General features: G+C 63.9%; 1 protein-coding gene across 2 annotated transcripts in view; it reads left to right on the top strand.

Moving 5' to 3' along the window:
• Positions 1–22,654, top strand: part of COL5A1 (collagen type V alpha 1 chain) — a 110,717-nt gene that overhangs the window by 44,580 nt on the left and 43,483 nt on the right. For both annotated transcript variants that reach the window (XM_037036454.1, XM_037036453.1), the window contains exons 12-27: positions 3,012–3,086; positions 3,772–3,864; positions 5,014–5,070; positions 5,960–6,013; positions 6,373–6,426; positions 8,697–8,750; positions 9,230–9,283; positions 10,831–10,884; positions 12,154–12,198; positions 13,628–13,681; positions 14,307–14,351; positions 14,945–14,998; positions 15,234–15,278; positions 16,175–16,228; positions 19,868–19,912; positions 20,793–20,846. In XM_037036454.1, coding sequence (XP_036892349.1) covers positions 3,012–3,086; positions 3,772–3,864; positions 5,014–5,070; positions 5,960–6,013; positions 6,373–6,426; positions 8,697–8,750; positions 9,230–9,283; positions 10,831–10,884; positions 12,154–12,198; positions 13,628–13,681; positions 14,307–14,351; positions 14,945–14,998; positions 15,234–15,278; positions 16,175–16,228; positions 19,868–19,912; positions 20,793–20,846 — 891 coding nt within the window. The remainder of the gene's footprint in view (positions 1–3,011; positions 3,087–3,771; positions 3,865–5,013; positions 5,071–5,959; positions 6,014–6,372; positions 6,427–8,696; positions 8,751–9,229; positions 9,284–10,830; positions 10,885–12,153; positions 12,199–13,627; positions 13,682–14,306; positions 14,352–14,944; positions 14,999–15,233; positions 15,279–16,174; positions 16,229–19,867; positions 19,913–20,792; positions 20,847–22,654) is intronic.

Raw genomic sequence — 22,654 nt, 5'->3', positions numbered from 1 at the left:
GGCAACAGCCTCGTCTGCTTTCAGAGCTTGGTTCTGAGTGTGCGTCCCACAGAATCTGCTCAGACCCTCCCTCCATCCAGTGCCCCCTCCGTCCCCTTCCTTCTTGTCAGTTGAACGACCACACAGGGGAGCTCGCTCTGCAGCAGATGGCACACCCCAGCGTCTCCCTGGCCCGAGGGACGCCCCTCAGGGTCCCTGCAGCAGAGATGAGGGCTGGACCCAGCACGTGGCAATTTCATTCTGACCCCTAGTGGGCTTGTGGAGTACTGCAGCCTGGCGGTACCTGTCCAGTGGGACTTTTTCCTTTTTCTTTCATTCTGCACTTCCTGTTGTCTGATGAATATCGGGGACTGCGGCTCCGATGAGAGCAGATTGTTGGCGAGGCTGTGGACCAGGGGTACTGGGCGTACATGTGTCCCAGTGGGCAGGCACACGGCCCGGGGCATAGCGGCCTTGGGGCCGTCGATGGCTGGGTCTGGTGGTGTGGAAGGGCCAGTGGCAGGGGGTGGGTCTTGGGGTGTCTGGGTGACGTGGCCGGGGCCTGCGGATGGAGCAGCTGGGTCCTGGGTGAGCAGTGGGGCAGGGGCCGGTTCCCCTCGTTCTGTGTGGATGGGGGACCTCAGCCCGGGCGGGGCCTCGAACAGGATTCCCTGCCACTCTGTCTCCCTATGCCCAGAGGCTTTGGGGGCCCAGCGTAGTGGGTCTCGCTTTGTGGCGGGGACTCAGCTGGCCGCTAGGACCTTGGCCCCTGTAGACGTCCCCCGGCACCGTGGACGTTCCAGACAAGCCAGTGGGGGCCTCTGGCCTCCCCGTCTCGTGACGTGAACTGTGCCGTGGAGACTACAGTCTCAAACCCAGTGTGCTCCGAAGGTCTGCGTGCGGTGGGGCGACGGCCACGTCCTCCCCCAGAGTGTCACCAGGTGGACCCAGGAGTGTGGCCGAGCACACACGTCAGGGAGAGGGGACCACACGGCACAGCACATGACACTCGTCCCTTTGGAGTGGGCCGCGGCACCATGCCGTGTCCGCGTGCGTGGGTGTCGACTGACCTCTCTCGGCTCAGCCTTGCTCCAGGTGTCCCCCTGTCCATCCGTCTGTCCACCAGCACAGATGTCCCCTAGGTGTCCGCAGGGCGGGGCACAGGTCTGGGACTGAAGCTGTGGGTGCTCGTGCCCCGAGGGCCGCTCCCACCCCCTTGGTCCTGGCTTTTCGACTGAACTGGCTCAGGCCGGTGGCGGTGGCCCTGCGGGTGCCTGGCGCCCCGCGGCCCGACCTGCCTCTCCGTGTGTGGGCGCCCGAGTGCTCGGGGCGTCTCGGCAGAGCGAGCGGGAGGAAGAGGCGGCGTGAGGGCCCCTGAGGATGGACTCCGGGGACCCGGGGCCGCCCAGGTGTCCCTCCCAGCTCCCGGTGCCCCCGCAGGCCAGCGGGAGTGCGCCCTCCACAGATGCCACGTGGACGGCGCCCCGTCCCCAGGAGACACCGACCTGTAGTTTTAAGTTGGGGGTTTCATTCGGGGTTGACCCTGAGGCAGAAAGCTCAGCGGTGAGCGGTCGTCTGTGTAGGTTTCCAAGACGACAGCTGAGTGGCAGGACGCGTTCCAGATTTTTTTAAAAACAAGTTTAAAAAAGAAAAATCTGAGAGCTTTTTCTGAGATGGCGGACAAGGACCATGGACATGGACCAATCAGCAGTGAAGACAGTAGTGACCCTTTGACACCCCAGCCCACTTCTGGGCCCTCCCTGAGAAGGGGCCTGAACCCCGGGGCAGCCACCAGCCCCTGGTGTGCACCGGTGCAGGGTGGGTCACACCGAAGATGACCCATCCTGCGAGGGAAACTGGACAGCCACGCACAGAGTAAGACCAAGCTCGGGTGGGCCAAGGCTCACAAGTCCACACTCGGGCACTGGTCTCATGCAAAGGGGGACCACCTCCCAAGCCACATCCTGTCCCCCATGGGTCAGGTGTGTGGGCTCCCAGCTTCCTCTGCACGGACAGGCCAAGACCTCCGGGGACCCTCACTGTGTCAGCCCGTGTGAGGTGGCACTGCATTAGGGCAGGGGTCGCACCCCTCCAGGAAAGAGCAGGCGCGCGGGAGTGCGGGCCCAGACGGCTCCATTCCCGGGAGTTCCAGGACAGCCACCCCGGTTCTCGTTCTCCTTGTCTGGGAATCGGTTTCCTGGCTCCGGGGCGGCGAGCACCCACTGTCCTCTGTGCGGAGGACGGGGACCCACCCCCCCGAGTTCTCCTGGAGGGTGGCGGACGGGACTGCGTATTGGGTCGGCGTGGTGAGCTCTGGTCTGGATGCGAAACAAACCCCCCCAGCCTCAGATTTGTGGGGCATCTGCCTGCGGGAGCGAGAAGTTGAGCGAGGAGCCCTTTGCCGGAAGCACTGTCTCACGGGGAAGCCGTGTGTTCCTTCCGTCCTGGGCTGACCGGACTCGGCTGGAGAGCCCACCCAGGAGGGGTGTCTGTCTGGGACCCGCCTCGGAGACCGGGCAGCTGGATGTGCAGAGGCTACCACATGGTCCCTTTGCTCCGATTCCCTGCGTCTGTCTGAGCAGGGGACGCTTCGCGTCCTCGTCCATCTGTGGGGCCGGATGAGGGGCCCGGACTGACAGTGCGCAGGAGCCCGGGGGGCATGTGGCCCTGGAAGGGGTGTCCTGGAGGGGTGGGCGCCCCGGCGCTCCATCCCTGCTCTCTCCCTGGGTGTCGACCCTGCCCCTGGATGGCAACCCCTGCCTTTCCTTCTGTTTGGGCTCCTCTGGATCCGCCTGGACCCCCCTCCTTCCTCACCCCTCCCCTCGGGAGCCTTTCCTTAATCATGATCCCTCAGTGATGCCGTCCTCTTCTGGGGTGGGGTTCTGGAACATTCTAGGCCACGAGGTCTTGCACTCCTTTGTGTGTGTCCGGTGTATTCCTGGCTGGGCCATGGCTCCCAAGCCTCTCCTCCTGGCCCAGCTGGGTCTGTCCCTCTGCGCTCTGACCAGGCTCTCTGGCCCCTCTGTCCACAGGGTCCCCCCGGACGCCCAGGTCTCCCGGGGGCTGATGGGCTGCCTGGCCCCCCCGGAACCATGCTCATGCTCCCCGTGAGTACCCCTGTGTGGGGGGCAGGTGGCCACTGGGTGGCGGGGCCCTGGGCTATTGCCAAGGGGAACAATCTCCTGGCCACAGACTCACCCCAACCTGGGCCCAAGTGGGCGTGCCTACCGGCAGGGCCCTCCCTGAGCCTGACCTGCCCGTGACCTTGTGGGTGAAGGTCACAGGCCGACTCCTTCACGGGAAGCCCCAGCCCTGGAGAGAGAATGCGTGGTCGCTCTGGATGTCAGTCGTCTGACTGATGTCTGTCGCCTGTGATCCCGTGCTATCTGTCTGTCTGTCTGTCTGTCTGATGCCCAGGGCACTGGGCAGGGAACCTGGGCTGCCCTTGCCAGGCCTCCTCAACACAGGCGCGGGCACAGGCCCTCAGCCTCTCCCTGCGGTAACTAGTGGCTGTGGGGGCTCAGGACGAGAGACCGCAGACGCCAGGAAGGGGTCCCCAGGCAGGGAGGGTCCCCTGAGGCCCCAGGGCTGAAATCGGAGGGCGGGGCTGGGGTAGCCTGTGTGGCACAGTAGGCGGCATGCGCCGCAGGGATGGGGGTAGAAGCTGCCCAATCAGGCCCTCCCAGGCTCCGCTGTCGCCCAGGAGGCCAGGGGGCATGCCTTAACCCTGGGGTCCAGTGTGGGCACCCACGTCGGTGCGCCCATGATGACCCCCCCGTCTCACACCCACAGTTCCGGTTCGGAGGGGGCGGCGATGCTGGCTCCAAAGGTCCCATGGTCTCGGCCCAGGAGTCCCAAGCTCAAGCCATTCTGCAGCAGGCGCGGGTGAGTGGTCCCCGAGGTGGGCTGGGCTGACCTAGACACCCCCGACAGCCCCCATGGGCCCCATGAAACCTCCGTCCTCTTACTGTTCTGCTCTGCGCATCAGCTGATGAGTGAGCCGAGCCCCTAACTGACGTGACCTGGAGTGTCAATGGCCCTCGATGCGTGAGATGCCCGCCCTGGGCTGGGGCACGTCAGTGACTTTGGTGGAGCGCCCGTAATGGGGCTTTGTAAGAAGTCACTAAATCGGCCTCCGTTTAGCAATATCTGTGTGGCTTGCAGCCAGCCGAGCTGCACCAATGATGGACTGTGGAGTAACTGCAGGCCACTTAGAGCAGCGAGTTGTCACAACGGGACAAACTGCCGCGAGGTGCCATGTAGCGTGTAACAGACCCCACCACCAAGATGTGTCGACTGGGCCTGCCCGCTGGCCTGTTAGTCTGAGTGCATTTTAATAGAAGCCAGGTGGACAACGGCTTGGAAGGTTTTATAGCCCAGGTTTCCAAAGGGAAGTGGCTTCTTGCAGTGGGATGACACAGCCACATGCAGAGACCACAGCAGGTGCTTTAGGAATGCAGGTGGACTGTGCTGTGGCAGGTGCAGTCGCCCTGGGGATGGGAAGGTGGGACAGGGCCTCGCAGGTGGGCAAGGGCGCCCCGCAGGTGTCAGGTGGCTGCAGCTCCCAGGGCTGCCGCTTCTGGGACCAGTTTAGTTCACCCGCAGCAGGGCTCCCTGGCCACTAGGGGGCGCTAGATGCGCCTCTCAGGATACACTGTTACTCTGGATACAATGTTACTCAGGGTACAGTGTTACTCAGGATACAATGTTACACAGTTGTATGGTCCTGTGAAACATCTGCCCCACCCCGCCCAGCCGTCAGGGAGGCTGCTTTGCAAGCTCACTGTGCGAAGGGTTGGGGGGCCAGTGGAAAGGTCAGCACAAGGCTCTGAGCACCCTCAGAGGGGCACTCCTCTCCAAAGCAGGAAGTGTCACTGGCCTGTTTGCCACCTCCGCCTCCGCTCCCCTCCTGGTTGGCACTGAGAGCCCCAGAGGAGCAGAGGGGTGGGCTCTGGGCTGTGTGGGACCCCCTGCAGCGGCCACCCCTGGCTGGGCTCCCCTCCCGTCTCTCAGCCTGTCCTGTGTTTCTTGCAGCTGGCGTTGAGGGGCCCGGCTGGCCCGATGGGTCTGACTGGGAGACCCGGCCCCATGGTGAGTCACTGGCAGCGGGAGAGGGGCACATGTGGTGAGGGACAGGGCCCCCCGATTTCCTACCCTTTAGTGTCCCCACTCCATTCAGAGAGGAGAGGACTCGCTGTAAGCTGCCATCCACTCTCATTCCATCACTGGCACTGGGTGTGGGGGGGGCCCTGGGCAGGCGAGGCCTGCCTTGGCCTGGGGGTGGGGAAGCCCCCCACTCCTGCACTGGCTGCGATTGTGCCTTGTGACGCAGGGACTGGGAGACTTCCTTTCTGGGTGTCGGTCAGACCCCGTGGGGGTCAGACCAGGCTGCCAGCCCTCCTGCCCGGCCCTGCCACAAAGCTGGGTGCATGGTGTGCTGGGCACAGGGCCCACAGATGGGACCCTTGGGGACTGGGGGAGGCCCTTGCAGCTTACAAGAGGACGAAGGATCTAATCGCCCGGTGTCCCCACCGCCGTCCCCTAGGAGGGAGGACTTGGCCGTCCGCCCCGGGGCTGCAGTCAGTGCCCTGACCCCTCGCTGCTTGCCCGCCCCACCCAGTATGGCTCAGGGCTGCCCTCCTCCTCTGGCCTCTTGCCTTGTGACAGGCCCAGAGGATATCCACTCACTGTCCCGTGCCACGGGCTGTGACCCCATGGTCACATTCATCTTGGAGAGGGAGACATATGTCACCGTGAGCTTTGTGGCTCGTGTCCCCGACTGTCCAGAATTTTGTTTGAAAGTAGGAAGGGATGCAAACAATGAACCTTTCCCCATCTCGAGGGTCCCATCCAAGGCGGGCGGGGCTGAGCGTCCCTCTGGGGAGCCCGGCCAGCGCTCCCCAGCAGTCTCCTTGTCCCCTGCCCCGGCCGCCCGCAGCCTCGCCCCACAAGCGGCCCTTAACCAGCCGTGTCTCCCCAGGGCCCTCCCGGCACCGGAGGCTTGAAGGGCGAGTCAGGAGACATGGGTCCTCAGGTATGTGGGGGCCTGGCCTCCCTCTTTGCAGGGGCATCTCTGTGCTCCGGAGGTTGTAACTGGGGGGAGGGGGTGGTGCCCCAAATGCTGCATTTCTCCGGGGCCATCAGAGGGAACTGTCGCTCCATGCGAAGCTGGAGCAGAACAGAAATGATGGGGGTCCAGGGTGGGAACCTGGGGCCCGGCTCCAGGCCCAGCCCTCGCTCCGGGCAGCCGGTCTCAGGCTCTGTCCTGGGGACGCCCTGGAGCCGGCAGCCAGGAGGACGAGCCACGGGCTGGGTGGACAGGCGTGGGACAAGATTTTGCTTTTGTCTGAGATTCGGACACGCATTGACCCTTTGCCCTCTGACCCCGGACAGGGCCCGAGAGGTGTGCAGGGCCCGCCCGGGCCGGCGGGAAAGCCTGGGAGAAGGGTGAGTGTTTCTCGGGGCAGCGAGCAGTTGGGGCGCCGACGGGGCCGGGCAGGAAGGCCAGCTGCTGCTCCTGTCAAAGGCACATCTGTGTCCAAGGCCGGGCGCCCTTGTGTGGGGTGGCGAGCTGAGCCCGTGGGCGTTGTCTCCTGGGACTCAGCAGCCTCTGCCGCCCCAGCCTCCCTAATTTAGTTTAATAAACCGTTTTAATCAAAGCAATTCCCCCGGCCCTTCGGGAGCAAGCGCCGGGAAGGCAGCACTATTGGTGGGCTGTGTTTCAGCCTCGTTTCTGGGAAGTGGCCTGGGTGAGGGAGCGTGGTTGGCGCCTAGCTCTCCCGTCGTGCTGGCCACCCGGGTTCTGTTTGCGGCTCAGTGGACGGGCCCAGGTGGCTTCTGTGGACCACGGCAGCCCAGAGAGGGCCCGCATTTGTCCATGAGTCAAGTTCATGAACAGCGTCCAGACAAGCTAGGGGAGCCCCAGCTAACCACAGGGTGCTCTAACCCACGTGTCTTTTCACCAGTGGGCATTCCTAGTGCTCAGAAAGAATTTATTCTTGTTTGTGTTTGTTCAGCGTTGAACCTCTTCAGAATGTGGTGTCCACGTAAGCCGCGAGTCCTTTCTGCTTTCAGGGCACCCACGGCGAGAAGGAGGGGTTCCTGAGCAGTGAGGGACCCTCCCGTCCTGGAGCTAATTGTCGATAGTGAGGGGGCTGACCGGACCACCCTAAACGGGCCAGCGAGGCCGGAATCGGGGGTCCTTGGTAGAGAATGAGGTGGTTCACTTTGGATCCGGTTCTGCAGTGTTTTTATTCCATTGTGCTTTTCTGTGTGTCCCTAGGCACTTACCCATGTTGTGCCGTGTGTAACGTGCAGCTTTTTGCCCAAAATTTTGAGGGTGCGCATTAGAGGTGGGCAGCACTAAATCTCGGTGGCGCCGCCGTTCACTGGCCCAGGTTTCCCAGTCCAGGCGCAGCTGAGAAGGGACGGTGGGGGGATGGCTCGCCCTGGGACGGCTGCAGGGCTGTCCTGCGGCGTCAGTGCGTGGGTCCCCCAGTGTGGGAGCATGGCGTGTCCCAGAGACCCACCAGAGGAGAAGAGATAGTGGGGGCTGGGAGCCGGGGGTCCCCAGTGTCCCTGCTTCTGTGGGCGATGGGGGCGTCTGGACATTCTGCCGACGCTGTGGCATCGTGAGAACTTTCCGGATCAGTGTCCCTTGGTGTCTGAGTGGGCAGTTTGGAGGGGCAGCTCCCCACTGGCGCCCCCCCCCGGCCTGGCGTCCCGTCTGTGCCACCCCCAGCGCTGTGTGGCTCAGGCCCCTCTCCTGTGGTGACTGTTCTTCCCGGCAGCCCCCAGGAGCTTTAAGACCGGGGAGGGGGGAGCACGGCCCAGCTCCTGTGGTCCACATGGGTCCCCGGCCCCTTTCCCTCCCGGTGCTGCCCATCCCGTCTCCGCTGTGCTTTGAGACACACAGTGGCTTCTCTGCAGACCCTGTCTCTGCTGGTCACGTGTCCCAGGTGACACCTCCTTTGCTCAGTGCACACGGGCCACCGGGGAGTGGGAAGCCACTGATCCAGGCCGGCCATGGCACTCCGCTGGCTGCCAGTTGTCATCGGCAAGTGGCCTCCCGGCTGAGTCCTTGGCCCTGTCAAGGTGACCTTGAGCCTGCCCTCCGGTGCTTGTGGGATGGTTACAGCGGACTCCAGTGGGTCCATGTCCTATCCCGAAGCCCCGTGGCCAGGCAGGAGGGACCAGGGGCTTGACCTTGGCTGTGTCCCCAGCGGGAAGCAGCAGCTGTAGGAGTGGCCGTGGACAGAGTGTCTTGCTTGCGGCCCGGACCTGCCTTTGGGTGGCCGCGTGGCCTCAGTGAGACAAGCCAGCCCTTGGCCTCAGTTTCCCCTTAGTGACTCGGGCCGACGGTAGGCGCTCGCTTGCCCTCACCTGTAACTTGAGTTCCGTTCCTCGAGGTGGAAGGAGCCGTGGCCGCCTGTTGGGCCACCCTCCCTCCTGGGCCACCAGGCTGTGGGCCCCTCAGTCTCTCTCCTCCAGCGAGGTCACCTGCCACCCCACGCCACCGTCACAGACACAGAGGGGCAGGTGGCATGCCCCCCCACCCCTCCTGGTGGTTTGGGGCGGCGAGGCCCAGAAAGGCCGGAGTCACGTGGGAGGTGCCCGCAGCCCCGGACACCAGACCCCAGCCGCACGGGCCTGGCACCACCCCCGTCTCCCGGGAGGGAGGCTGCCGCTTTGCGCTGACACAGTGCCCCGTGTTCCAGGGCCGGCCCGGCAGTGACGGAGCGCGAGGGATGCCTGGGCAGACGGGCCCCAAGGTAGGCAGCTGCTGTGGCCCCCGGGGGTCCCAGCCACTCTCACCACTGTCCTCACGTCGGCGGCGTGGCGACACAGTCCAATGAGGAATGTGGCTGCGATGACAAGTCCCAACGTCACCACACTTGCCCCCACCTGGGGGTGGGTCTGTTGGGGTCGCTCTGGCGTGCTGGCAGGAAGCAGGGGAGTGGGGCAAATGTCATGGGCCCACGCGACAGCTTCAGGTAGTGGAGTGGGGCGCACGAGGGGACGACTTGGGGATGAGAGCCTGCTCTTCTTCTGCCCCTTTGCTGGTGTCTGGGGAGGGGAGGCAGGGATGTGGGCCGCAGGCGTGAGGAGGGAAGGGGAGGGGTGGCTGGTGCCACTCTGGGCAGGGTCCTGGGGCCCAGGGCGCACAGACACTGTCTGGACGGCGTAGGGAGGAGGGTGGCCGGCGCTGTGTGCAGCCTGGTCCCTGAGCCACCCTCTGTCCTCCTCACAGGGTGACCGTGGCTTTGATGGCCTGGCGGGACTGCCAGGAGAGAAGGGACACAGGGTAAGTGCCACCCTTGGGAGAGGCCCCAGTGGACCTTGGGACCCCAGCACAGGGTTTTCGGGGAGACCCTTCCGACAGCCTCAGGCTTCCTGGGTGGCCACAGGAGAGCCCCTCGGGGTGGGCGTGGGGGTGGGGCTGGAAGTAAATCAAGGGACGGCGTGGGAGGGGAGTCAGCCCGAAGGAAAAGGCTCCCTCCCCAGCTGAGGACGGAGAGGCCGTGGGGCCTGTGGCTGGAGGCCGGGCACGGGGCAGGGAGCGAGCCTTCTGGAAATCCAAGTCTGAAGCGGCCTTTATCAGGGCCCTGCGGCTGCCATGGTGGAAGGCGCCGCCCGGCCAGTGGCCGCAGCTGCTGAAGAGGGTGGGGGCGTGGCCACCCGCCCATGGCCAGCCTCGCTCTCCCCCACGTTGGAGTGTCTCCACGTGACGGGTGCAGGCGCCTCACGGGGCATTTTCCTTCCTTTGGCACAGATGACGCCTCTTTTGTGTTTAAACATGTTCTGGATGTAAAGGCACACATGTGCATGCTCACACATTGCACACATGTGTGCACAGGCACACACCAGGCACACCACCCACACGTGCACACACACACGAAGTGCATGCATGTGCTTGTGCCTGCACACGTCCTCTCACGGTGCATGCACACGTGTGTTTGTGTGCACTTGTCCGTGACATTTAGTGGTCATGTTCTGTGCTGTATTTGAAAACGGTTGTTGTGACTTAGCCAAAGCTGTGTGGCCTACGCCGCCCCCACCCATGGGGGACATGCAGGGAGATGGCGCTGAGGCCGCCCGTCCGCCTCTCTGCCGACGAGCTCAAGTTGAGCAGCAGCCGTGGGGGAGGCCCGAGGCAGCAGTGGCGGAGGGGCCGGTGCCAGCCCCCTCTGCCTGGGGGGGTGCCCACAGGCCAGGGCGGTGGTCTTCTCTGGGGAGCGGTGTGGGGCGGGCGGTGGGTGTGGCTCAGCTCCTGCTGCGGTGACGGGGGGGTGGGGGGGGGGCTATGTGCCTGTNTGTTCTGTGCTGTATTTGAAAACGGTTGTTGTGACTTAGCCAAAGCTGTGTGGCCTACGCCGCCCCCACCCATGGGGGACATGCAGGGAGATGGCGCTGAGGCCGCCCGTCCGCCTCTCTGCCGACGAGCTCAAGTTGAGCAGCAGCTGTTGGGGAGGCCCGAGGCAGCAGTGGCAGAGGGGCCGGTGCCAGCCCCCTCCGTCTGGGGGGGTGCCCACAGGCCAGGGCGGTGGTCTTCTCTGGGGAGCGGTGTGGGGCAGGCGGTGGGGTGTGGCTCAGCTCCTGCTGCGGTGACGGGGGGAGGGGGGGCCTATGTGCCTGTGGCCCTGCCGGGTGCCTGGTCTGGCACAGCCTCCCGGACACCGTTTCTCCCTGTGACTGTCCTTACCGCCGGCGCGCTCCCAGGGAGTCGCCTGTGGATCCGGGAAAGCCTGCGGTGGGTCCGGGTTAGAGAAAGACCACGGGGGCACTTGGGACAGGCACACGGGACTGGCTCCAGGGTCACTAATTCTGCTCTGGTCTCTGGGGATTTCCTAGGGTGACCCTGGCCCTTCTGGCCCACCGGGACCTCCAGGAGACGATGGAGAAAGGGTACGTATCCCGTGCGCCCGGCTGCATCTGCCTGTCTGCCCTTCGGAGTTTGGCAGGAAAACCGAGTGTGGCCTGCTGGTGGCCATGACATTGGCGTGTGGAGGGCGGGGCTGCTAGGCATGTGTAGAGGGGCCGCCTGAGCCCCAAGATAACAGCAAAGTGCTGAGTGGCAGTGACCGCCTGTCCCGGGTCGCAGAAAGAGCACCTTTCGCTCCCCGGGTGGGTGCCCCTGGGGCCGCTGGGGGGAGGAGCGTCAGTGAGGTGGCGAGGGACGGTGGCACCTGGGGCCCCGGGGTTGGGTGGGCCCAGAAGGGGACTGAGCAGCTCTGGAGGTAGGAGGACAACGAGCCTGGGGCAGGGCAGGCGCTGCTGCCTGAGGCTGGGGGCCTGGGGGTGGGGCAGCTGAGGGATGGGCTCCGTGCCCCGGGGCCTCTCTCTGGGGCTGCCAGCCCATGCAGCAGGGACTTGAACCCCCGCCCCCGCCACGCCTGCTCATTCAGGGGTCTAGTAGTTGTCCGCGCATTTGCAGGAAAAGGTGTGGCGGCCCCGGCACACGGGCAGGAGCGCTGCATCCAGGCCCGGCCATGACTCTGTCCTCACCAGCTCTCGGGCCGGCGCTGTCAGGGCCCCTCCTGGCCTGTGTGTGTGTGTGTGGGGGGGCCTCCTCTGGGTGTCCGTGCTGCCTGGTGCAGGGTGTGTGCTGTGTGTGCGTGCATGTTCGAGTGCACACACACGTGTGGTGAAGGGCAGAGGAGGGCATAGCACGGTGACCACCGGGGGAGGGGAGGCCAGTGTCCACCAGTGTCCACCAGTCAGCCACTGCTGACTGTGCACCAGGCCCACCGGGGCGGTGCCCACTTCCGGAGCCGGCCTGGACTTGGGTGGCTGTGCAGCCGTGTCCAGGACCCCGGTGGAGACATTTGGGTTCCCACGGGGCTGGGCCAGGGGGCCAGTGATTCGCCCCAGGTCCCTCCCCACCCAGTTTCTGCCATTCATGTTCCTGCCTACCACCTGCAGGCCGGCCTGTTCATCTGTCCGTCTGTGTATCTGTCATCCATCTCTGTCTCGTTTCTATCACTCGCTCCACTGTGCGTGTCTGTCATTGGACTTACAGCCCCATGGTCCTTCCCGTCTGCTGTCCCCTCCTTGGAGCTGTGGTCTGTGACGCGCAGCCCCCGGGCAGAGGCCTTCCGAGCCACGGGAGGAAACGTCCCCTGGCACCCAGGCATCAGAGCCTGTCCCTAAAATCCTACTCTTTCCCCTCCACAGGGTGATGACGGAGAAGTTGGGCCTAGAGGGCTGCCCGGGGAACCCGTAAGTCCACTGACTGGGGGCGTGGGGGACTTTGTCTCTTCACTGTGGGGACAGTGAGGGGCTGCCTCCGGGCAGAATTGGGGATCGGCTTAGAGCAGCGAGAGCGAGGGGCTCAGCCAGGACACAGAAACAAATCTGGGGATGCCCCTGGGGGGACAAGGAAGAGCCAGGGGAAGCTGGGGGGACAACTTTAAGATGTCCATCTGAGCCTTGCAGGGGAGGCAGCTCAGGACCCCGTGGGCGGTGGTGGGTGTCCAGGGTCCTGAATTACCCAGAGTTTGCTGCCTTTTCTAATGGCCGTGTTTTCTGAAAAGGCACCCCCTTCGCCTGCCCTTGGCCGGACACCGGAAAGCTCTGCTCCCAGAGCTGATTTCCATTTCTGGCCCAAGCCACCAATGTCCTGAACAACAAAGGGACGTTAATTACTTTCCCCTCGCCGGTACTTTGGAGGTCTGGCTTCTTTTGTCGACGTCCATGGGGCCGTCAGCCTCTGGCAGCGCTAATTGAGGAGAAATACTGCCAGTGCCGTGCGGAGGAGGGTGGGGGTGGCACTCGCACGCTCGTTTGGGACTAAATTACACCCTCGCTGTCTGATTAGCCATGAAGGAGAACTCATCAGCTCTGCGCGCTCTCTAACACATGTCTGAGTCCTACCTTCTAGGTCATTAACTTCCAAAAAACGCTCACAGGACTAGGCATTAAAGTGGCGAAGGCACCACTGAGGTGCAGGGCACCTGGGCAGGGTTCTCACCCGCTGCGCCTGAGAACGTTCGTCCCTCGAAGTCCCTGAGCCTCGGGGACAGGCTCCCTGCCTCCCCAGTAGCAGGGGTGGGGGCAAGCGCCAGGGTGGGCTCCTGTGGCCAGCAGACACCCTGCAGTGTCACTGCTGGGATCTCAGGTCTGTCCTGGGGCTTGTTCCCACATGCACACCCCGCCACCCAGGCGAGGGGCTGCGTTCAGGCACAGCGGCCACCCCCGAGAGGCCCGAGCCCAGGCTTCCTCTCGTGTGTGTGGTCACGACGTCCCCGCAGGGCCCTAGTTTCTCTGTTCGTCCCGACCCTGTGGGGTCTTATGTCAGACACAGTCACGTGGCATTGCCGAGGGAGGGCGGAGAGCGCAGGAAAGAACTGGAGCCCAGCGCCCCAGGCCATGCGGAATAGCCGTGCCCTGGTGGGGAGCATGCGGGCCGCCTGCCCTGGGCAAGTGTGGAAGGCCCCCTCCGGGTGCCTCCTGATCTCTTGTCTGAGCCCCCAGCCATTCCAGGGACCCCCATGGACAGGTGGGCTGGGGGCGTGGAGCCGGGTGGGAGGGTCTGTTGGCCACACTCCTGGGACAGCATGGAGACCCGTGTGGCACCAGGGACCCCAGACACAATGGGGGCTGAGTGTGGCCTCAGGACCTCACTCTTCCTTGCTCTTTTCTCTTTCAGGGACCACGTGGTCTGCTGGGGCCAAAAGGTCCCCCGGGCCCTCCCGGACCTCCTGTAAGTCCTGTTACCTATTTTCTCGTCTGTCCCTGTTGCTGCCCTTGAGACCCGGGTCCACCTGTGGCTCACGGCACTGACTGACCACTGGGTACACTCGCCCAGTGCCCCTGGGAGGGGCCCGAGGGGGCTAAGGCTCCCAAGAGAAAGCGGCCTTGCAGCCCGTGTGGGTTTGGAGGTGGAGGCCCAGGGCCCACGGGCTCTCCTGCTCTCCCCTCTCACGCACAGCACAGGTGCTACAGGGAGTGACCCAGACACCACATTGCCTCCCTGCTTGAAAGCACTTCCAGCAGCTTCTGGAAAGTTCTGGAAGGAAGTAGAAGTCCGTGGTTCTCGTGGGGCTCTGTCTGGGTGGGTGTCTTCCCGGAGCCAGGCATGGCCCGTGCACAGTTCTCAGCCCCTGGGCCCTGCTTCCTCAGAACTCGGGCCTGCCCTCGCACAGCGAGGGGCCTGGCAGCTCCCTTAACCCCTCGCTCACCACGGCTTTGGGATTTATTTGGGGTCAAGCCCCTCCCCTTCCCCAAAGGTTGTGACACATTGTGGGCAGGGACCCGGCCGTGCCGAGCGGGGTTTCCTTCCGAGCATCAATTCTTCAGCATTTAGTCCCTTCTCTGACCTCACACAGGGCGTAACGGGGATGGACGGCCAGCCGGGCCCGAAAGGGAACGTGGTGAGTCTTGGGGTCCCCACTACCCGGCCTCACAGTAGGGGTGCTCCCAGCCGGGCCAGGGAGATCTGTCATTGTGGAAACCAGGGGGCACATGGGAGGAGATGCGGCCCTGAGTTCCAGGCCCCAGGTGGGGCGCCTGCTGGCACGTCAGCCACCGAGGAGGGCCGGTGCCCTTCCTCAGCGTGCGGGGCTGTGATGGGCACGCAGCCCCCACGAGCCCCACGTTGGTTTTGAGGGCGCCGGCCGACTGAGCATGGCAGGGTGGGTGGTTGAGGGTTTTCTGTCCTGTGGAGTATCTCCCACTCAGTGTCTTCACGAGCTTTCCTGGTGGCTGTTGGGGTGCGTTTGCAGAAATGGGTGCTCAGGGCCAAGGGCAAGAGCCCTGTGGGTGGTGGTCTGGTTCTGCGCTGGGCCGCGGGCAGCCTACCTGCTCCCGCTGGGCAGCCTCCGTGTGTGGTGCGTGCATCGGGCAGCAGAGCAGTTTCAGAAGACGGGAGGCCAGGACGGGGGGCCCGGGCCCCAGTGATGGAGGCACAGCCACCCCTGCCCGCTTTCCAGAGCCTCATCGGTGCCTTCGCTTTCATTTCCCGTAGGGCCCCCAGGGGGAGCCCGGCCCCCCAGGACAGCAGGGCAATCCCGGTGCCCAGGTGAGCGAGCCGGGGGTGGGCTTCTGGGCAGCGGGCCTCCAAGCCGGTGTCTGGGGCCCGAGCAGCCGCTGAGTACTGCCCGTGCAGCTGGCCTGGCCCAAAGCAGCCTCAGCCTGCAGGTGGCCTAGGCTGTGGGGGCGGTGTCCAGATGGGAGTGCGGGAACGGTGGGTGAGGGCAGGGAGAGGTTCGGAGGCAACCGGTTCCTGACCTCTCCGCTGTGCCCTTCCCCGCTAGGGTCTTCCCGGCCCCCAGGGAGCCATTGGTCCTCCGGGAGAGAAGGTAGGTGGCCTGAGCTGGGTGTAGGGGCACCACTGCCCGCCTGCGGGGTGCGCTGCAGGCCAGGAGGGGCGCTGGGCATTGGCGGCTTGGGGTGTGAGCCGTTACCCTCTGAAGACTGGGGGAGCGCTGAGCACAGGGGCCAAGCAGAGAGGTCTGGACTTTTGTCATTCACTGATTGACAAATTTACTCACTCGCTCACTCATTCATTCACCCATTCGTTTACTTATTCATTCACTCATTCACTCACTCACTCATTCACTCACTCATTCACACACTTATTCACTCATTCATTTGCTCTCATTGACTCACTCATTCATTCATGTGCTCTCATTTACTCACTCACTCACTCATTGTCTAGCCATGGCAGGGTTGCCAGACTTGGGGAGAAGAGCGCACAGGTGCCTGGTCCCGTTTGAACTACTTGTGCTTGTCCGAAAGCAGATTTCACTGGGCATCTTGTCGTCCTTTGATCTGCTCTGGCTGAATGTGGCAGCTCTGAACATACCCTTGGCCCCTGAGTTGGGTGCTGGGGGCAGAACACCTGGGTGGGGTGAGCAGACTGCTCAGGGGTGGTCCTCAGTGCGGCATGACCCCCGGGGGGCTTGTTCAAACAGCTTGATGGGCCAGGGGTCCCCTCTTCACCTGGCCCATCCTCACTTCACCTGCCCAGGACATTTGTCCCCATCGCAAACCCGAAGGCCCGGGAAACTGCACCTCGCTGGTGCGCCGGGTGCTGCTGGCAGCTTCCGTGCCGTGTGGGCGGAGCGCCTCTGAGCATCCTTTTTGCAAATGTTCCTTGAGGAAAAACTTTGACAAGGGACCCCGGGGACGTGCAGAGTAGCTGGGCAGCCCAGGGAGCCCGGGGCACCTGCTCATGGAGTCTGGTTTGTTCTAGGGCCCCCTGGGAAAACCAGGCCTCCCAGGAATGCCCGGTGCTGACGGACCCCCGGTGAGTACCCCTTCACCCGGCCCTGGGGCCACCCCAGGGAAGGGGCTGGAATCCGGGTTTTGGGGCCAGCGACCTGTGTGTGGCCCTGCTGTGGCGAAGACCCCTGAGAGCTGGGACCGGATTGCTCGGGGACGGTTCTAGAAGGTGCTTCCACGGAAGCTGGCGATGGCACCAGCGGGAGCGTCAGTCGCTTTGTAGGGTGTGCGGGCTGGGCTGCAGTGTGGCCACGTGTGCCGGTGTGTGCAGGGAAGGCTGTGTGGGCCGGGTGTATTTTTAGGGCTCGCAGCCGAGAAGGGAGGGGAGAACAAACGCGTTTGCCGTGTGGGGGCGCACAGCTGCAGAGCCAAATTGGGCGCCTTCTAGAAATAGCGAGTTAGTGGCAGATCCGATCTTTGCGGGGGCGCGGATGGGGGGGCAGCGCCCAGAGCCTGGGCGGCCGGGCATTGGTCCCTCTGCCCCCGCCTCGCTCTTTCTCACTTGTGGGCGGGTTTGGGGTGTTGGGTTTTTTTTGGAGTATTCAGTCGGTGGTGCATGGAGAACCTGCTTCCGAGAATAATACTTGCCAAACTAATTATTTCAGACACAGGGCACTTTATTGTTTTAATAATGCCGTTAAAAACCAAGCAAGGAAGTTGAACCACGTCGATAATTCCCCAGTGACTGTGGAGTGCGTGGCCACTGGCTTCCGTGTGCACGGTGCAGCGTCACTGGGCCCCGCAGGTCCCAGCTTGTCCCATCCGGACCTGGACCGGCAGGTCCCAACCACCTCCGTCACCGTGGGAGCCACCACAGGGGCTTCTGGGAGTTTGTATATAAAGTCACGAATATTTTGCAATGTGTCATTTATGTCCTTTCCATTGACACTTAATTGCATTTTCTAATTATAAAGTAGCACATTTTGTGCGGGGAAATTAAGGAAATAAATTAAATGACAACCAAGCGGAAGCACCCCCTGATCCCGTGTCCCTGGGGGCTGGATGGTGGAGGTCGGTGGAGGTGCAGCCTGCCAGCCTCGTCTGCTCACTGCCTGGGGCGTCCACGTCAGTGGGGCGGTTTCTGCGCTGTGTCCACTCAGCGGCCGGCCTGTGGCTCTGCAGGAAGGACATCCGAACCCACGCGCCCGGCCTTACTACGCCGTGAGACCCCTGCCCACATGGAAACCTCCCACACACTGGGGTCCCCGGAGGTCGCCGTGCCCTCTCAGACCCTGCGGGGAAGCGGGGCCTTCAGGACGCCCCTTTCCGGGGTGGGGGGCAGCAGGCCGCCCCTCGTGGACTCCACGTCTCTTCCCAAAACAGCAGCATGGCGTTATTTTTTATTTTTCATTTTTTGGCTTTTCGACCACAGTCGACATTCAACGTTGTGCCGGTTCCCGGCAACAGCACGGGCGCCCCCAGCCCAGGTGTAGTCGCCACAGCACCGGTCCCCGGCTGGACGGTCGGTCTCTGGCTGTCCTGTCACGGCCCGTCTGCCCTTCCCACTCCCGGTACCTTTTCCGCCCAGCCCCCTGGCCCCCAACCCTCCGGCCACCATCAGTCTGCGTCTCTTTCTGTGTCGTGTGTCAGCTTATTTTGTTACTCGGATTCCACGCACAGGTGCGCTCACTCGGTGCTTGTCTTTCTCTGGCCGATTCCGCTGAGCACCTTGCCCTCCGGGACCGTCCGAGGGCAGGTAGACTTTGAAATGCGGGCGCCTGCTGGCTGTGGGAGCCCTGCACTGGCTCAGTGGCCGGAGGTGCTTAATGCAAAGGACAAGGGGACCTCCGCAGGCAGCCCGGGCACAGCCGGCGGGGGGTGCGGACTCAGAGGAAAGTATTTAAAATACTCTCCTTCCCAGAGTAGTGCATAGCCGCTTGGCTCAGAGAGGTTCTGCCCCACCCTGCCCCCAGCCCAGGTCGGTTGCATTTTGTCTTTGGCTTCGGCTTAGGGAAGAGAGGAAGGTTGGTTAACCCCTGCGCGTGGTCCGCCTGAGGCACGGGGGCAGTACGGTCAGCCGAGGGCCCTGGCCGGCTGGTGCAGGGGACCGGGAGGGGGCTGTCCTCGAAGGGGCCTTCCAGAGACAGTGCGGTGGAGTCCCTGCGGCGCCCAGGGCAGGAGAAAAGGGCGGCCGTGCGACGTTACGGGGGAAACTCTGCCAGGAGGGCCCCCTGTTGGCGTGCGTGCAGCGAGGGGTCCGGGGTCCGCCCCCAGCAAGCCTCTGCATTGAGGGGGGTGCTTCGGAAGGACTTTAATTTTCTTTTGCGTTCACCTAATCGCGTATAAAGAGCCTGTGTCGCTTTTTTAATCGGAAAAGCATCCAATAGGAATACTCAGCTTTATTAGCTTTCCGTGATAAAGGTGATGCTCTTTGCGGAAGGAATAGTGGAGCAGGCACCGCAGTACGGGGGGCGGGGGGTGCCTCCGGGCTTTCGTTGCGGGAAGTCGCCCCCCCTCCTTCCGGCAGGTTTCTTTCCAGTCCTTTCTGTTCTACCCTTTGTGATAAGTGAGTTGGTGCCCCGCCCCCCCGAGTCCCCCACTGTGTGTGAGGAAGTTGGGCCTCCAATGGGACCACGGCCGTTGTTCGGAAGCTGCCCCTTGCTGGCCCCTGCGGCCTGCGGTCCCGGTGCCGAGTGGGCCTCACCACCACGCTCTTCCGTTAGCTCTACCCCCGAAGTGAGGACCCCGCCATGTGGAGGGGCCGAGATAGGGGGTCTGTGCCCGAGTGTCGCTGGGACCCTGGGGTGTGACCACCGCTGCCCACTCAGTTCTGGAACAGAAAAGTGTCTGCGGTTGGTGAGAACTGGAGTAAACGCCCCCAAAACCCACGAGGCAGAGCGGGGGCAGGACTCCACTCCCTCCCAGCCACTCCCAAGTGGGACCCCCTCTCCTGGGCACTGCGGGGTCTAGCCCGCCACCTTGAGGTGCTGGCGCCATGACCTTGTTTTTGGAGGATGGGGCGGCCGGTGGTGTCCCCTCTGGGCTGGAGGAGCAGGTGTGGCCCTGCCTGCGTCCCGTTGCCCCCACAGGCCAGTGCCACCGGGCCCCCCAGGCACCCCCCAGCACACACAAAGGACCTCGGTGCCCTCCCACGTGCTGTGACATCAGTGTCAGCTGTGCCCAGTGGCATCGAGTCTGGGCACACGGAAAACAGGAAGTAGAAAGAGCCCATGCACTGGCCTCTCTCCACCGCCCCAGCATGGGCACCGGGTCTGCAGACGGCAAGCACCCCGCCCACTGGGCCAGAAGCAGGGTGCCCAGGGGTCTGGCCCTGCCTCGTGATCTTGCTCAGCCTCAGATTCGTGTTGCGGGTGACCGTGAGCCAGTGCCTTTGTCATACTGTCCGTGCTGACCCGCAGTTCAGGGCAGCTCGGACCCACAGACACAGTCCCCTCCACGGTCGACTTCGGCCATCACCAGGGCCTGGCATGATACCCCTGGTCCAAGAGAGGCAGCTGAGGGTCGGGGGCTGTGGGACTCACTTGGGCCACGTGGCTGGGAGGGACCGAGCCGGGCTCAGTGGCCGTCGTTCTGACTTTGAGCGCTGTCTGCTTTGTTGGGGGCAGGAAGGGGCCAGGCGGCCCCCCGGCTGCCGATGGGGCCGCTGCAGGGGAGACGCACGTCCACGGGGCACCGACTGACGCAGGCCTCTCTTTCCCGACAGGGCCACCCCGGCAAAGAAGGTCCCCCCGGAGAGAAAGGAACCCAGGTGGGTGCAGCTGCGGTCCGGCCCCTCCAGCCCTTCCCGCAGGACAGACCTCGGGGCTGTCAGCCCCCTTTGCTCCAGGACGCCCCCTGAAGACGTGATGAGCTGGTGCAGCTGTGCCCTGTCCCTGATGGCTATGACGTGGGGACATTCCCCACAGAGCCAGGTCCTCCTGTTTCTTTAAGTCCTGGGCCCTGCCCCACCCTCGGTTTCTGCACAGGGGGGTGTGGGTGCAGCCTGGCCTTGACCAGGCAGAAACTGTCGACCATGCAGGCTCTGGGCCAGGGCTCCTCCTGACGCATTGACGTGCATATTTGGGTCCCAAGACGGAAGGCGGAGGGGGAGGGGTTCAAGCCATTGGGGTTTCCCGGCATCCGGAGCAGCCGGCAGCCCGCCCACTGCGCTGTTTGTGGCAAAGGTCACGGCTGCCCCCGCCCTTCTCCTGGCCACTCAGGCCTGCACCTGCCCCGGGGGCCGTGCACAGTCATCAGCAAGGCCCTTCCCTGGGTGGCCAGTCCTGTCCCCGCTCCCAGCCGGGAGCTGACTCGTCCTGCCCCAAGGTCCCTTGCTCAAAGAGCGTTTCTTTAATGGCAACTCAGTCCTTCCGAGTCTCAGCACTTGCCCGGCCGGGCCTGCCCGGGGCTTGGTCACACCGTCCTCCCCTGGGAAGGGGCAGGACCCCCTGCTGCAGCTTGGGGCTGGGTGCAGATGCCTGTGGGGCCCGCCCTGCATCTTCTCTGGGGGCCTGTCTGTGCGTGGCAAGAGGGGGCTTTGCTGGTGGAAGGCAAGCTTCCCACTGGTGGGTGAGGACCTGGAAGGGACTGGACGTAACAGGCCCGCCCAAACTGATAGGCAGCTAATGGAGTTTACCCTTTGGTTTCAGGGTCCGCCTGGCCCCCAGGGTCCCATCGGCTACCCCGGGCCTCGAGGAGTTAAGGTGAGGCTCCTGCCGCTGCGAGTCTGTCTGGAGGTCGGGGTTGGGACCGTGTGGCGGGGCGCTTCCGGGCGCTTCCGGACTGGAGCCTCTGGTCCTCCAGGAGCAGGACCTGGTCCTCCCAGGCTGCCGGACGGACACTGGGTCCCAGTCCCTGGGCCTGAGCAGGGCAGGCAGTGGGCAGCTGGAGCCAGGAAGGGCGGAACTCGGACGGCAGGATGGCGCCTCCCGCTGGTTTTCTTTTTTAAGATTTTGTTTATTTTTAGAGAGAGGTAGAGGGAGTGAGAAGGAGGGAGAGAAACGTCAACGTGTGGCTGCCTCCCCCACAGCCCCTCACTGGGGACCTGGCCCGAAACCCAGGCGTGTGTCCTGACTGGGAATTGAACCGGCAACCTTTTGGATCGCAGGCTGGCGCTCAGTCCGCTGAGCCACCGAGCCAGGGCCCTGCTGCTTTTATTGTCTTCCTTGGCCCGGCTTCCTGCTGCCCCTGCAGCCCCTGCAGCCCCCCACCGACCCCAGGGCTTCGGGGCAGAGCCCGGCATGCTCTCCTGGGGGAGGGTCTGTCCGGGCGGGGCGTTCCCTCGGCCACATCTGGCAGGCCCAGGTGGGGGGTGCATCCGTGGGAGATGTCTGTTCATTCACGCCCGTGTTTCTGCCACTGAGAGGCTCCAGGAACTGTGTTACTTGTGCGCACGGCTCCGACGATGTCCTGAGCGCACATCCTGCCGGGCCCAGGGGCTCTGTGTCTGCTCAGAGCCGCGGCTGCAGCCTCCACTTGGGGGCTCTTGGGACCCGCTGGGCACGTGCGGCCGGAGAGGCAGGTGTCCGGGAATGCGCTCCGCCTCTGCGGTTTTGAGAAAGCTGGTGGGGAATCTTCCCTTCAAAACGGCTTAGCCTGATAGGAAGGCAAGTACATAAGGATGTACGTTTAAAAAGACGGTTTAGCGAGAGGGGTTGGCACACCGTGCGCTCCTCGGCACCCCCACTGCAGAGTGCAGGTGCTCTGTCCTTTTCTTTTTTGACATTTTATTCATTTATTTTTAGAGAGAGGGGAAGGGAGGGAGAAAGGGAAAGAAACATCAACGTGTGGTTGCCTCTTGCGCGCCCCCTACTGGGGACCTGGCTGCAACCCAGGCCTGAGCCCTGACTGGGAACCGAACCTGCGACCCTTTTGATTGGCAGGCTGTCACTCACCCACTGAGCCACACCAGCCAGGGCCAGGGGCTGTGGCCTTTCAAGCCCTTGTGCTTGGCTGCCCGGTGGGGTAGAGGACCTCAGTTTTCTGTGACTTGCCCCCAGTGAGCCTAAAATCAATGCCACCCTCAGCACCCAGACCCAGGCTTGCTTACTCCAACCCCGTGTCCATCCCGAGTCCAGGTGGCCTGACTTCCGTTTCCCAGGAAGCGAGCCGCCACAGAGCCCCTGCCTCCATGGGAGCCGGTGGGGGTGGGGCACGGGGGCAGCCAGGCCCCTCTGTGCCCGGGTGTCGCCCCACGCCCAGGGCACTCCGTGAGGTGGTGACCCGGAAGAAATGCCCCCTGTGTAAGTTCCGTGTGTGTTCACCTCACACATGCTCATGGCAGGGCGGACCCTCTGCCGGTCGCCCACGTGGCTGACCGCCCGGAGCTGCTTCTGCCCACTGCACGGTGTCTGCAGGGCTCCCGTGAAGGGCGCTCTTGGCCTTGTCTGTTGGATTCAGGCGCTCTCCCGGCGTGAGCAGTCGGGCAGGCTTGGAGGCGCAGGGCGTGGAAGGGAAGGGGCTCTGGATGGTGCGTGGACTGGAGACACAGACTCCCGCCCTCCTGTGCACT

Source organism: Sturnira hondurensis, unplaced genomic scaffold, assembly GCF_014824575.4.
Source record: "Sturnira hondurensis isolate 20B ecotype Veracruz unplaced genomic scaffold, ASM1482457v3 Scaffold0022908, whole genome shotgun sequence".
Taxonomy (NCBI): Eukaryota; Metazoa; Chordata; class Mammalia; order Chiroptera; family Phyllostomidae; genus Sturnira; species Sturnira hondurensis.
The sequence above is the reverse complement of the archived record's forward strand: the minus strand, read 5'-3'. Positions and strand labels throughout refer to the sequence as shown.